The sequence below is a fragment of the Halichoerus grypus genome, chromosome 5, assembly GCF_964656455.1.
Source record: "Halichoerus grypus chromosome 5, mHalGry1.hap1.1, whole genome shotgun sequence".
NCBI classification, from domain to species: domain Eukaryota; kingdom Metazoa; phylum Chordata; class Mammalia; order Carnivora; family Phocidae; genus Halichoerus; species Halichoerus grypus.
This window is the reverse complement of record NC_135716.1, coordinates 116,852,463-116,866,712: the sequence shown is the minus strand read 5'-3', so window position 1 is coordinate 116,866,712 and position 14,250 is coordinate 116,852,463. Positions and strand designations below refer to the sequence as shown.

Genomic DNA, 14,250 nt, shown 5'->3' with positions numbered 1-14,250 from the left:
TTTTCCAGTAAAACCCAGCTCTTTATTGACCAGTTTGTTACCATCATTAAGGACCTGCATCTTGTAAAGTTTTTCTTGAATACTACAAAGTTTCCAAAACATAAGGTTTTCTATAAACTGCCACTGAACACAGCTCTATTCCATATATATTTTCACAACTCTTATCCAGGTCTTTCATGTGAGCAAATCAGAATTTCATTTTATTTATTGGGAAAAAGGGAGTACTGCGTTTTAATGACCCTAGAAGGGAGTTATTATTCTAAATCAATGCCATTAAATATCCAAGATGACAATATACTAAGTTTAACAATATTATTCATAAGATTTATATTACACCTACATAATTAACTTTAGATCTACTTTTAGGAATAGCCAATACATACACAGTCAATGTTTGAATCAGGAATCAGCAGAATCATCTACTTATAAAAATATGTGGGACCTTAAGAAATATATGGGACATATATTCTATCATAAAATAATAGCTCTACCTTTCTTCAGTTCTGCTTATTTAGATCATAAAAAAAGTACAGTGTTTTAAATTGCCTACAAAATTTAACAATAAAATCAGTGAAATAATCACCTGAGTTTTATATACTTCAATAAGGGTCTTCTGTTGTTTTTCTACTTCTTGCAATTCTAAAAGTTCATTTTCAACAGAAACCACCTCATCCTTCAAAGCATCAAGTGTAGTCTAGCAAGGAAAATATAAATAGATTTTGTAAATCATTAGAATTCATTTATACTCCAGTGCTAGGATTATAAAAACATCTCATTTATTGAAAGGTTAATAATCACTGTTACTGCATATAATTACCACTTCAATTTAAGTATTTTCAAAAGTCAGTAATATTCATGAGTAACTATAATAAGACTTGTATGTAAGACATATATTTTTTAAATTTTTCTAAAACTTTTAAAATACCATGTTCTTAGATGGGAAGACTCATACTATTTGACATATCAGTTTTTTCCAAATGGGTAACACTTTAAATGCAATTTCAACCAAAAGCATAATAGTTGGGAGGAGGGGGAACATGACAAAATTAATTTTAAAACTCATACGGAAAAATAAACGGGAAAGACTAATATAATTCTGAAAGGAATATTAAGGTAGAGAATCTCAGTACGTATTAGATATTAAGATGTATAAAGAACTAAAAATTTCAAGATACCAACATAAGAATATAGAGGTCAATGGAACAGAAACAGAAAAATACACTAAAGTTATATTTAGTATATGATAAAGATTGAATTTTTAAATCAATGAGGAAAATATGGATCACTAAATAATGGTAATAAGACAACTGTTTAACTATTAGAAAGAAAAAACAGATGAACTACTTGCCTCCACCCAACATTATTTTTTATATTTATTTATATTTTAAAAATAAAGTTTTAAAATTTTTCACAGAAGATACAGCTAAAATTTTGATTTTAGGATAGCAAAACCCCTACTAAGCATAAAATCAGAAGAAGATATCAAGCACTGTAAGGGTTTGGGATTTTACCCTCCAAGTTGACAAGTGAGCCTGGAACAGTTTCACGCATATTAGCAGAAGACGTTGAGACTCCTGGGTCAGAGACACAAAACTTGATTACAGCAAGAGCGGTAGCCAGATGTCAGATTTGCATTTGTCTCCCAAGCCCCGGTTCCCCTAGAGCGACACAATGAGGGCCAGATGACACCTGCACACGCAGTGGGATGCACTGCAGAGGAGCAACCCCGAGTTTAGGGAACCCAGATCTCTCCTAACAGGCAGTAAGCACGTCTACCCTTTGGTAAGAAAACATGGCTGTCTTCCAAGGATGCTCACTATACATCCTTGAAAAGATAGTCTGGATTGCAGGCAGTCAGTGCTTCTATTTATAAGATACGCAGAAATGTGACAGACTTAACAGAAGCCATAAAAGAAAAAAAAAATGTATCGATACTTGTGTGTAAATATATCTCTCTAAATTTCATTGCCCCCTCAAAAAATTTAAGAGGCAAATAAAATGTAAAAGAGAGTAACAAATTATGACAAAAGATTAATACCCTTAGTACAGGGTTCTTACATATTAATTAGAAAAAAAGACATATAAAGGATAATGAATAGGTAATTCATAAAGACAGAAATGTACATGATAGAAAAATACATGAAAAAACATTTACTAGTTATTGAAAAATGCTCTAGACACTGGATATTCCTTTATTAATGAAGGAAAGAACCAAAAAATTCCTTCCTTCATGGGGCTTATGTACTCCACATATAGACAGACACAAAGGGGATAGATGAACAAAAAACAAGAATATGAAGTAAAACAGATCATACACAAAAGCAGGATAGGAATGACATGTTGGGGATGGGCCAGGGAGGCCTCCGGAGAAAGGGACCTCTGAGCAAACACTGAAAGGAAGTGTGGCTCTTTGAGGGAAGAGAATTCCCACAGAGAAAGGCAACTGTGGGACAAGCCCTGGCCAGTTAGGGGAAAAACAGCAAGGCTAATGTGGCAGGAAGGGAGAAAACAAAGGGGAGAATGGAAGGAGATGAGGTCAGAGAAGTACTGGAAAGCCAGATGGAACAATGCTTTGTAAGTGTTTATTAACCAGATATGATTGGAGGGTTTTGGGTGGAGCAGTGACATGGTCTGACTTACATTTGTATGGGAACTACGCTATGCTGCACTGAAAGCTGACTGCAGCGGCGAGGGCGGACGCAAAGGGGGGTCAGGAAGTCACCGCAACTATGAGATGATGGTTGCTTAAACCAAGACAACAGCAGTGGTGCTGGGGAGAGGTGGTCAAATCCTACATCTATGTGAAGATCTGTTGACAGACTGGAAGCAGGTGGGAGAGAAAGGAGTCAAGGATGACACCAGATGAAAGGTCGGATGATTGTTGTTAACTGAGATGCGGACAACTGTAGGATGAGCTATTTGGGGGAATACAGGAGCTCTATTTTAAACATGCTAACTTTGAGACACCTGTTAAATATCTAAGTGGAGATTTTGAGTAGGCAATAGAAGATATGTCTGGAATTCAGGGGCAAGGTCTAGGCTAGAGATACAAATTTGAGAGCCCCCAGGATACAGACGGTAATTAAAGGCCCAACACTAGATGAGATCACCTAGCGAATATGGAGAGAGATGTTTTAAAATTGTCTAGTACTGGGAAAAATATAGTGACCCATATGATGGGTAATTTGGAAATATATAACACCAAAAATGAGCCTTCCTTTTGACCATATAATTACAATCCTAGAAATTTATCCTAAGAAAACAGGCAAAAAGACTCAAAGAAACTACCCACATTTTTATTTATAGTAGCAAAACACTGGAACTAGTCCAAACTCCCCAAAACTATATGCTAAAATGGTAACTTTAGTTTCTTTGAGTTGTGAGATTACAAGTGATTTTTAAATTTTTCCCTTTATGCTTTTCTGTTTTTTTTCAGCTCTTTATAGTGAACAAATAGAACTTACAACCATCCAAATAAACCCTTGCAATTTCAAGAGAAGAGGTCACTGGGTCTTGGAACCAATATCAGCTAGATTCTTTTTTCATTTGAAATGTTTTAAAATCTAAAATTATTCTAAAGTCATTAAAAGTAACAAAATACATCTAGGCAATTTTACATTACAGAAACATATGCCAAACACACCTAGGTTTTTTTCCTTAAACAAAAATCCAAAGAATAATACATTAAAAATACATGTTTCCGAATTATTAACAGAATATAAGATATAAACTTTAACCCAATGATTCTCATACCTATGTAATTTAAAATTAATTCTACTTACCATTTGATTAAAAATTAGATTTATAATTGATGAAATATTATTTTAATCCTTTCTCTCTGAAGGTTATCAAGGAAATTAAGAAAATAAACATAATAAAATTGTTTCCAATAAATATTCATGGAGAGCTAAGTGTATGTCACATCTTCCCTGGGCATTCTGGGCATATAAAGATGGGAGATTATAAGGAGAGACTCATCCCGATTGAAAAGACTTTGGGGAGGAGGTAGCACTTGAGCTGAACTAAGGTAGGTCTTAGGTACTAGGAAAAATGATTCCAAACTGTAAATATAGTAAAACTACAGGAAGAGATACAGGAAAACATGAACAAATTGCAGGAAATAATGAGTACTCATATTTGGCTAGAGCCCAGGATAACTAGAAGACTACATTCCCTAGTCTCCCTTGCACTTAGTTGGGGCCATGTGCCTGAATAAGTAGAAGAGTAGAATGGTATGGAACTTACAGGAAGTCTCCCTAAGGGGAGATGAAAAAAAAAGGGGGGTGGGCTATAACTCATCTTTTCCCCCTGGCAATCTCCAGCAACCATTTTGGATCATGAGGGTCATAACCCAGGAATGGCAGAAAAGAGAACTAAAAAGAGGGTTGGTTCTCTGATGCCATATCTGCTTTGAACTGCCAACTCTGGCCTTTTTACATAGATTCTTTTCTGTGTTCTATTTACGATCCTCCAAAAATAGTATTAAAGAGCTGAAAATGATGCTGTCATCTTTTTTTTTTTTTTTAAGATTTTACTTATTTGAGAGAGAGAAAGAGAGAGGGAGACACAGAGGGAGAGTGAGAAGGAGAAGCAGACTCCCCGCTGAGCAGGGACTCTGATGCAGGGCTCCATCCCAGGACCCCAGAATCATGACCTGAGCTGAAGGCAGATGCCTAACTGACTGGGCCACCCAGGCGCCCCGATGCGGTCATCTTTAATCAAGTCTCATCTGGTTACTTGTATCTCTAATTGAGAACTCAATTTTTTTCTTCTCAGAAAGTATAAAAACTTCTTCCCCATTTTTTTCTCTGGTACACATACAAACCAATCACCCCTTGGATTTGATTAAGTTGGAAAATTCTTTCTGGTTATGAAGCAGCCAGGAACATACTTTCTGGTTTCAAACAGACCAGGCCTGAGGTTATATCCTATCGTAACCATGACACCTAGAAAAAAATCTTACGCATTAAAGTTAATGTAATTTTGGATGATTCAACAGCTAAAACTGAAGAACAAATAAAGTTTTTAGAAGTCGAGACAGTTATTCAACCTCATAAATCTTATTTAATATTGCTGAAAACAACTTTAACATATATCTGTGTATATACAACTATAAACACTTAAAAATCTATATACAAATATGTGTGTCTATATATGTATATATAGATATATAAACATGGATATATATGTAGCTTTAGAAGTTGCATATTATAATGATCTTCTAATACCCTTACAAACATAAAGGTCAAAATGACACAAGAGCACTATCCTAATCATGCAACCATTCCAGCTACTTCTACTAAGTTGTCATTGGACAATATACTCACATACACACACGAACACACATTACCTTTTTTTAAAAAAAAAAAAAGATTTTATTTTTAAGTAATCTCTACACCCAATATGGAGCTCAAACTCACAACCCCGAGATCAAGAGCTGCATGCTCCACCAACTGAGCCAGCCATCGCCCCAGGACACACATTACCTTTAATTTTGTATTCTCAAGATTCAGAGTTTCATTTTCATATTCAATTGAGTGAAGTTTTCTAAGAATTTCTTCACATGAATTTTTTCCAAGGTCTTCCACTTTCTTCAGGTCTTCCAAAAGATTTGCAACTTGCCTTTATGAGATAAATGATATATTTTATAAAAGTCATAAAAATTTTCATTCAAATAATACTTTTTAAGTGTGTTTCTGAAATGATGTTGCTAGGGTATGTGGTTTTAAAGTTAGTACAAGTCACTAGAACAAAGTGAACAGGAAGCAGTTATCTGCCAGGCTACTACCTGCAAAACCTTGATTAGCAATATTTACTCACTGAGGATGCCAATGAAAAATTGCACACCATTCCCTTTGCTATTCAGTAAAATATCTGAACTATTATCTCAGTGGCCATCTGTCTCTCATTCACACACATGCACATACACACACACAATCTCAAGGCCAAGGTTAAATAAAAGGATCAAGTGAGGCAATAACTCACCTCTAGAAGCGAATTATACATGCTAGTTTACAATGATAAAATTGAAGAGAATATACAGAAAATAAAACATTTAAAAACAAATGTGCAGGGTTCATTACTATTAGTTTATCAGTAATAAATTTCAAAGCAAAAAAGATAAGCATTTTTACTCATTGATTTTCTTTGTTATGCAATTAAGGCACTTTAAGGAACAGTAATTTTTAGGATTTTGAAAGCATTTGTGCTGTTATTGCAAGCTCTGTTATATATTCTTACTTACACATTCTTGTTTGGTAGAGAACTATCACTTCCATTTTAAGACAAAGTAGTGTTAACATTTAACTGCAAATAATAGATGACACATACCCAATTCCAAATACTAACCTACAAAATTCAAAATGTGAACACCAATGCACTTTTTAGTGGGTAATCATTTTATTGTATTTTTAGAATAGAATAAGAAAAGTCTTTAAAATTATAAATAGCAAAAATATCGAATCATATGGACAACCTTCACCACATGTAATCCAGAAGAACCAAAATGCAAACTGCTTAAAGAGGAAGGAACTGAAAACACTTCTTATTAACCCGTACAAAGATTCTAAATTTTTTTCTTACTTTTGCATTGTTTCAATCTGAACTTCCAATTCAGTTTTTTCTATTAGAATTTTCTCATAATGACTTTTCCAGGCATTGGAAGCTGAAATTGTTTCAGACAGCTTGGCTTCCTAAAAAATACATCAAGTACTCATCTTATAATTGAATAACACTTTGGTTTCATGCAGGGCTCTAAACACAAATACAATATAAACAAGGAAACATCCTATAAAGGATGGAATTTTCGATATGGAAAATTTTAGTGTACAACTCTGAATATAGGAAACTTTTAAAGTAAATGTTGATAGTATCTTTATAGTAGTATTGTTTTAACGCGCATTGTGGCAGTTCCAACACTACATTTTAAGGATGTTGATAGAACTATTTTCAAACGTTTCATAATTAATGAAGATAACTTCCTTCCTATTTCTTGAGCTTTTCATTTTGCATTCTATATATAGAAGATGATAACAACCACATAAGCATCAGAGGAGAAGGAAGCCCTCTTTTGATATATATAGAAGCTACCTGCAATTCCATAATTCCATAGCATTTAATAATGCAGCCTTATTTATTGTTCCTATAATGATGTCAAGCTGTTTTGTAGACATTCAACTTCAAACATTGTTACTGTCAACAAAGACATGAAAACTATAGTAGTGGCTTGTCGACTTTGAATGTGAGCTCCCCGAGGTAGAGATTTTTGTCTGTTTTGTTCATTGCTAGGGCCTTGAAAGTGCCTGGCATACAGAAGATGCTCAATAAATAACTGTCAAATGAATTTACTCTTTACAAACCCACCTAGTGAGCTATAGTCATTGTGTCCCCTGTCTACATTCTACAGGACGACAAACTCACTGGGAGGACAATAACAATAATTATTAATCAGAAGACCCAGAAGTAATAATGATAGCAGACAGTATTTATTGGGGGCTTCTTTCTTTCCTTCTATCATTCATCCAGTCACAGAACAAGCATTTATTTAGCATCTACTATATGCAAGACTTTTTTGGCTTATACTTTTTTACAGTAATGTTGTTGATACATTGAATAAAGCCTAGTATTCTGTTTTCATATTTTATGTAAAATGAATTTTAATTTGCACAATGAAGTATATAAGTTGGGATATATATATATATATATATATACATATATATATATAAAGTGTAAGTTAGGCAATATACTATAATGTAAAGATACTTGGAAATTTTATCTATAAAATAAATGCTATGAAGGGAATTCAAGATATGATATGACTGTTGTGGGACTACTTCAAAAGGAGTGGTCAAGGAAGGCCCCTCTGAAGAGATGACAATTAAAAAGATACCTGAATGATCAAAAAAGAACCAGCTATTGTGAATCCAAGAAGAACATTACAGCCAGAGATAACAGCAAACAATAAAACTCTACTCATTAGAGGAATAGAAAGGAGGCCAATATGGCAAAATTGTAGGATGGCCAGGCACTGTGCTTTGATATATATTTCCTCATTTAGTCCTCTCTACAATCATATGAAATAGGAATATTATTATCTCCTATTTTATAGATGAGGAAACAGAATCTTAGAGAGGTTAAATACCTCAGCCAAAGTCACAAGATGAACAAGCAGAAGAGCCTTCCTGTACCATGATCTGGGGTATGCGTGACATGATGCTATCTACACAGGAAAATCCCGAGAATGTTAATGACTTGATTAGCTTTCACCACTCAAGAATATTTTCAGGCATTCAACTCAGTCTAATGACCTTCTAGATTTTGAATTTAGTCCTTAATTCTTTTTGTCTAGTTAGATTCTTCTGAATGTCATTCGTCTTTAAGTGTTAACACCCGAGCTTATAAAATATCAAGTTGTTTTGTTTACACAAGAAAGTTTATGCAAGTCCACTTTCATTTCTAAAAGCTTCTAATAATTCTATAAGCCTTAACATCAGTTCTTAAGAGGTGGAATACCCATGAGACATTAAAAAGAGTAAATACTTTATCAATTGCTAATTGAATAAATACAATAATTCATCAAAAGCAACAAAGCACTAAGTCCAGTTTTCAACTTTGTACTACACCCAAAGATAACTTTCACATGGTGTGTTTACGTCAGTGAATGGCTTTAAGTGCATTACAAAGTTCAAATGAAGTGAATTACTGAATACAGTCATATGGTCTAATAACATAAATCAGCATTTCCCAAACTGGTGTTCCTTAGAACCAGTTCCAAGAGCTGTTTTGTGGGTAAAACAAGAGTTCTGTGGTTAAATAAGTGGTGAGAAACTGAGTTCAAAACTCTTCATTATGGTGTTTTACTTTGCCTACTCAGGGCCTTTAATATGCTAATGTACACTGTCCATTTCCAAGGGGGAATATGTATGAAGTGCTACCCTTAGCTTGCCATAGATGCATTGGGACACTTTTAATATATCCTTTAATAAAGTTCCCAAGGAAATACTGATATAATTCAATATGCAAATGTGACATTTTCTATAACCTTTCAAAACAGACTAAAGCAAAAGAGTGTGAGTGAGGTTTTCCTAGTATCAGTAGCACTGAGAAGATTATTATATTAAGCAATATGACATTAACTACATAACCTAAGGGCATAGGACAGTTAAGGAAGAATGTATAAACTTACCTGATCTCTAATTTGGGAGGTAAGGCTTTCCATGTCTCCAGTAAAGTGTTTAAGCCTTTGTCTGTAAATTTTAGATGCCTTTTTTAGAGCTATAGTTTTTTGCTTGCTTGATTCTTTCATTGCTACAGCTTCGTGCTTATTCTTTCTCAGTTGTAAGTTCCATTCAGTTATCTTGGTTTCTAAGCTCTAAAAAAATATTAGTAGTACTTAAATTATTTTAGAACTCCAATGTTTATGTCAACATTGTAAAAATATGTAAATAATCTTCCATAGATTTTATCAAAAGGATTAATCATAGGATTAATAAAAAGCAAAACAGTAAAGAAAGGTGGTTTCACCAATGTTTATTTGTAACATTATAGAATGCAAATTTAAAATATATAAGCCTACATAAAACTAATCCTACTCTTATTAAAGATACTAATATTGGTGATTACAGTACATTTTTTAAACTTTTGTAATTAACTAGAACTTGTTAAAATTTCACATCTAGAATATCATACATAGTACTAGTTACTGAAAATCAAAAAACCGTAATTGAGCTGGAGACAATTCAAACAAATTACACAAAGCTCAAAGGAATCAGTAGCTCCCTACATATGTCAGGGCTTTTCAGTTGAAATGATAAAGGCTTAAAGGACATAAGATCAAAATCTATAGATCACAAAAAATGTAGTTGAGATAGACTTATTTTGCAAATTTTAATTTACTAGAATTAAGGGGCATGCCTTGACATTTAAAAGAGTTACATCAAGGGGAATAAAAGTACTGCTTTATCCAATGAGTAGTAACCTTATGGAAGTTACTATTCCAAGACTGAAGAGGTTTAGATGAATGAATAACTATCAGATCCACAACAGTAAGGGTGAAAAGATGTTTGAGGGGCATGTTTCTATCCATTGAATTTGATGGTGTTAATTGGGCATGACTGTTTCCTTACATAACTAGAGACAGAATAATAGGCTGGGTGGATGATGGATATGATTTAGTGTGATAACTCTCATGCTTTTATTTCAAATTATTTTAAGACTTTGTATTTAAAGTATTTGACTACTAAATATCTAAGAATTTAGAGACCTAAGGCTTTAATGCTTTTACATTTTTTGAAAGTTGTATAATACTGAAAAAAAAAATATTACAGAATTTAGGTTTTAGTTTAACATTTCTTAGACAATCATTTTAATGAAAAAAATCAAAGGAGTCAAAGTAAAAGATTGGGTTTTCTATTTAACTCCATGATCAATAAAAACTATGCTTCTTAACTTCCACTAGAATTTAGATTAAGAAGTACATATTAAATAAGATTTAAAGACTAGCCCTCTTTGAAAAGTGCACTCGGTAGATTAAGACAAGCAGCAAAATACTGTTAAACAGGGGCACCTGGGTGGCTCAGTCATTAAGCGTCTGCCTTCGGCTCAGGTCATTATCCCAGGGTCCTGGGATCGAGTCCCGCATCAGGCTCCCTATTCCGCAGGGAGTCTGCTTCTCCCTCTCCCTACTGCTCCTCCTGCTCGTGCTCTCTCTCTGACAAATAAATAAAATCTTAAAAAAAAAATACTGTTAAATAGTCTCTAGAAGTCTACTTAAACTAAAAAAATCCCATGAAATGTTTTAATAAGTTGTTGGGGGAAAACAAGTACGAGTAAGAGCAGTACAAGTCCACTGAAGAGAACAGACTCCACGGGAAGTACAGCTGCCATTCCTCTAGGAGACCACAGGGTGTCATCAGCACACCATGAATAATTGCTACACTGTCATAAAGCATTTTAAACACCAAGGTGAAATAAATCCTTTGGAACAAGATTCCAGTCAGGACTTCCTCACTAGATTTATCCTATCCCACATTTGAGCACTATTAGGAAGTATACTAAACTATCAAATTATTTTTATGGTTTCAAAATAAATGACTCTTCGCAGTCTTTTGCCAAACGAATGGACATACATTTAAAGTCAACTATTTGCCTTTCCTTATTTCCAAGGAGCTCTACATGCTGCATATTTTAAAGATAATTATTCTGTTTCTTCTAAATTGTGAAAATATTTATTCCTAACTGCTATATTATAAAGATCTTGAAAGAAAAATGGGTTAAAGTATCTTTGGAATACTTCTCAGAGAACTAAAACGTAAATTTTTCAAGACCTATTAAAATGAATTGACTCACTGGAGTCAAAACTAAAATATTAAATGAGATTTATGTTGCCAAACTGAGTTCATTATCTTTGTACTCCAAAAAGAACCTTGTGAAACCTAAATCGAAGAACTAAATTCTGACCGCCCCCCCCCCCAATAACTTAATGCCTTAAATTCCAAAATTGTATGTTACAGGGAGGGTAGAAAAATCAGTAACCTAATACAACTTCTTGTAATTATTTCTAAACAGTAGGGTTTTTGTAAAGGAATTTAAAGTATTAGAAGAATGTCATGGCAAAATCTTAAGATTTTAGTCTTATATTCTCTAAATTATCATATGAAAATTGTTAAAATTAACTTTAAAATATCACTTAATATTTCATATTTAAATTGAAGAAAATGTTTTCAAAAATTTCCCAAATGCTATTTGAGGACATAAATAAAACTTGTGTAAGATAATTTGTGATAGATGATTATCTGAGGTGTTAAATCACGTGTATTCTATTGAATTTACCATGACAGGCTAATGCAATATCAACTCTAGTTCATCTGTAATGCCCTAGGACTCCCATGCAAACGACACAGGGAACCAATGGGGGAAACTGCTTAAAAAGCACAGGTAGGAGGACAAAGGATAAAATTTACATTCCGCATAAGCCTGCTTAATGTCCCCTTACTGGGCAAAAGCTTTTCATCCTTGAAGAAAAACAAAAACCAAACACCCCAAGCGCAGTCTTGAAACATGCCACAGGTGCAAACATCTGCCATGATTCAGGAGTGCAAAAGCAAAGAGAAATTTAACACCGAGGTCCTCACACTCCAGGGGGGTTATCATTGTACACTTCTCTTCTCCAAGTGAGAACACTGCTTCTTTTCCTTTGGCAAAAATAATGACAATAGATCCAGTTAGCTTGTGTCATGTCATAGCGACCTCAAGTTCTTATTTCAAAGTGCCTATGAGGCTTCCAGAAGAGTATTAAAACCACTGAGTTTAAACCAAAATATTCCCCTTAATGACACTGCTAAAAAAAACTGCATGACAAGAATGTTACTCAGTTTTCTAAACACCAAAGCTAAGTAACTGATTTTAGGGTTGTTACCATTCATGACAAACACAAAAAATAATAAGCATTTACTGACTGCCTACTAAATGTGAGTATGTATTTATGTGTAGATGTACAAAATAGACAGGAATACTATATCCCAAAATATTAATAATGATTTCAGTATTTTTAAATTATTTTAATTTTTTCCTTTGTATTTTACAAATTTTCCACAATAAACATAAATTAACTATATAATGGGAAAGATATTTTTTTTTTTAAATTCAAGCTCTATAAATCCTTCCTAGACTGGTATTAAAGAGAGAGAGCATTTCTATCTTGGGATTTAGAACCAAATCTTTAGATGGGCCAGAAATCTTAAGATCTGCCTCAGATACGTATTTCCCATGGCAACACTTAAATTGAATTCTTCCAAAACCACCAAATTCCAGAACTAAGGAAGGGCTTTATAGTTGTTCATTAATTTTATCACTTAAACTATAAAAATGACTGAATATTTATAACCTTTATGTATTCTTTTAATTTATCATTCTCTGCTTCCTTTTTATGAATTTGGAACTGTAGTCGTTCATGTACTACTTTTACTGATTGTGAAAAACGGTTTGCTTTCAAAGCATTTGCCTGTAACATAGAAAACAAAAAAAATGTGTTATTTGATATATTTCTCCACAATCTTTAACTTTATCCATATTTAGACATGATCTAAAAAGTTGATAAAAAGCAAAGCACCACTTTACATTAACCATGACCCCCCCCCCATTATAAATTGTACATAAAACTATGGGGCTATTTTCCCCTCCCCCTTTTTATTTAATGGCTCCTGATAATCTCCTTTTAAAAATTCCTACCTACCCTAAGTAAATTATATCTAAAATGCTCCTATAAACACTAAAATTCCTTAATTTATACTAAAATTGAAATACAAATTTATTCATAGTTCCTAATATATAGTGATTTATGCAATTACCCTGACTTAAAGACCATAAAATCTTTTAAAAAGAAACTAAAAAAACTTGTAAAATATCCAAATAATGTAAAAACACTTCTGTGTCTATTTCTGAGGATATGGGGGCCAGGATGGAAAGAAGGAAAAGAGGGAGTCAATATTAAGAAAATATGATGGATTAAGCTCAAAATTTGCTTACCTTTTCATTCTGAAACAAACAAGAAAGTTCTTGAATATAGGTCTCCTTTTCAAGTACCTTCTTCTTAAGATTCTTCAGCAAATATAATGTAAGAGTTAGAAATATCACAATTTGGATAATGTTGGCTAATTTTATAAAACCAAGCAGCATATAAATAAAAAATGTCAGAGTAGACACAAAGTATAAAAAGACTTACAGTATTTTCACTTTCATTATCAGTTAGCTTCTCTAACATGCTGGATAAACTGTCCCCTACCTATGAAAAAAAGATATTATAAATCAGTATTGACAAACATAGTTCTCTACATATAAAAGTAGGAAGAGGAATAAGCATCACTTAAGAAATTAATACGGACAACTATTATGCACTAATATGCAACTATTAGTTCAGATTTTTAAAAAGGTCATCAGATGGATTTTTGCCTAAGTGTTCCAAATCATCTTTTGTCCACAGTTTATGAGATTATATACTAATTTCTAAATAACACCTCAGACAACACAAGCCAATGACACAAAAACCACAAAAATCTTGTATACAAAGGAAGCTCACCGTGCTGCTTATAAATAGGTAAAAAATATAAACCACCTTAATTTTAGCAAATAAGATTATTTTTAAAGAATCACAGCACATTAGTAAAAGAATTCTATGTAGATATTTTAAATGAGAACATAGAAAAATGTTTATTCATTTTGAGGGTCACACTCCTGCTTGGGAATGTGAAAAGC

General features: G+C 33.2%; 1 protein-coding gene across 8 annotated transcripts in view; it reads right to left on the bottom strand.

Moving 5' to 3' along the window:
- ODF2L (outer dense fiber of sperm tails 2 like) overlaps window positions 1-14,250 on the bottom strand; it is a 40,749-nt gene that overhangs the window by 16,324 nt on the left and 10,175 nt on the right. For 6 of the 8 annotated variants that reach the window (XM_036095983.2, XM_078072801.1, XM_078072800.1 and 3 more), the window contains 7 exons: window positions 13,721-13,780; window positions 13,525-13,596; window positions 12,884-13,000; window positions 9,185-9,370; window positions 6,583-6,692; window positions 5,487-5,622; window positions 584-694 (listed from right to left, as the gene is read on the bottom strand). In XM_036095983.2, coding sequence (XP_035951876.1) covers window positions 584-694; window positions 5,487-5,622; window positions 6,583-6,692; window positions 9,185-9,370; window positions 12,884-13,000; window positions 13,525-13,596; window positions 13,721-13,780 — 792 coding nt within the window. The remainder of the gene's footprint in view (window positions 1-583; window positions 695-5,486; window positions 5,623-6,582; window positions 6,693-9,184; window positions 9,371-12,883; window positions 13,001-13,524; window positions 13,597-13,720; window positions 13,781-14,250) is intronic. The other 2 variants (XM_078072802.1, XM_078072803.1) reach the window with 1 other exon arrangement.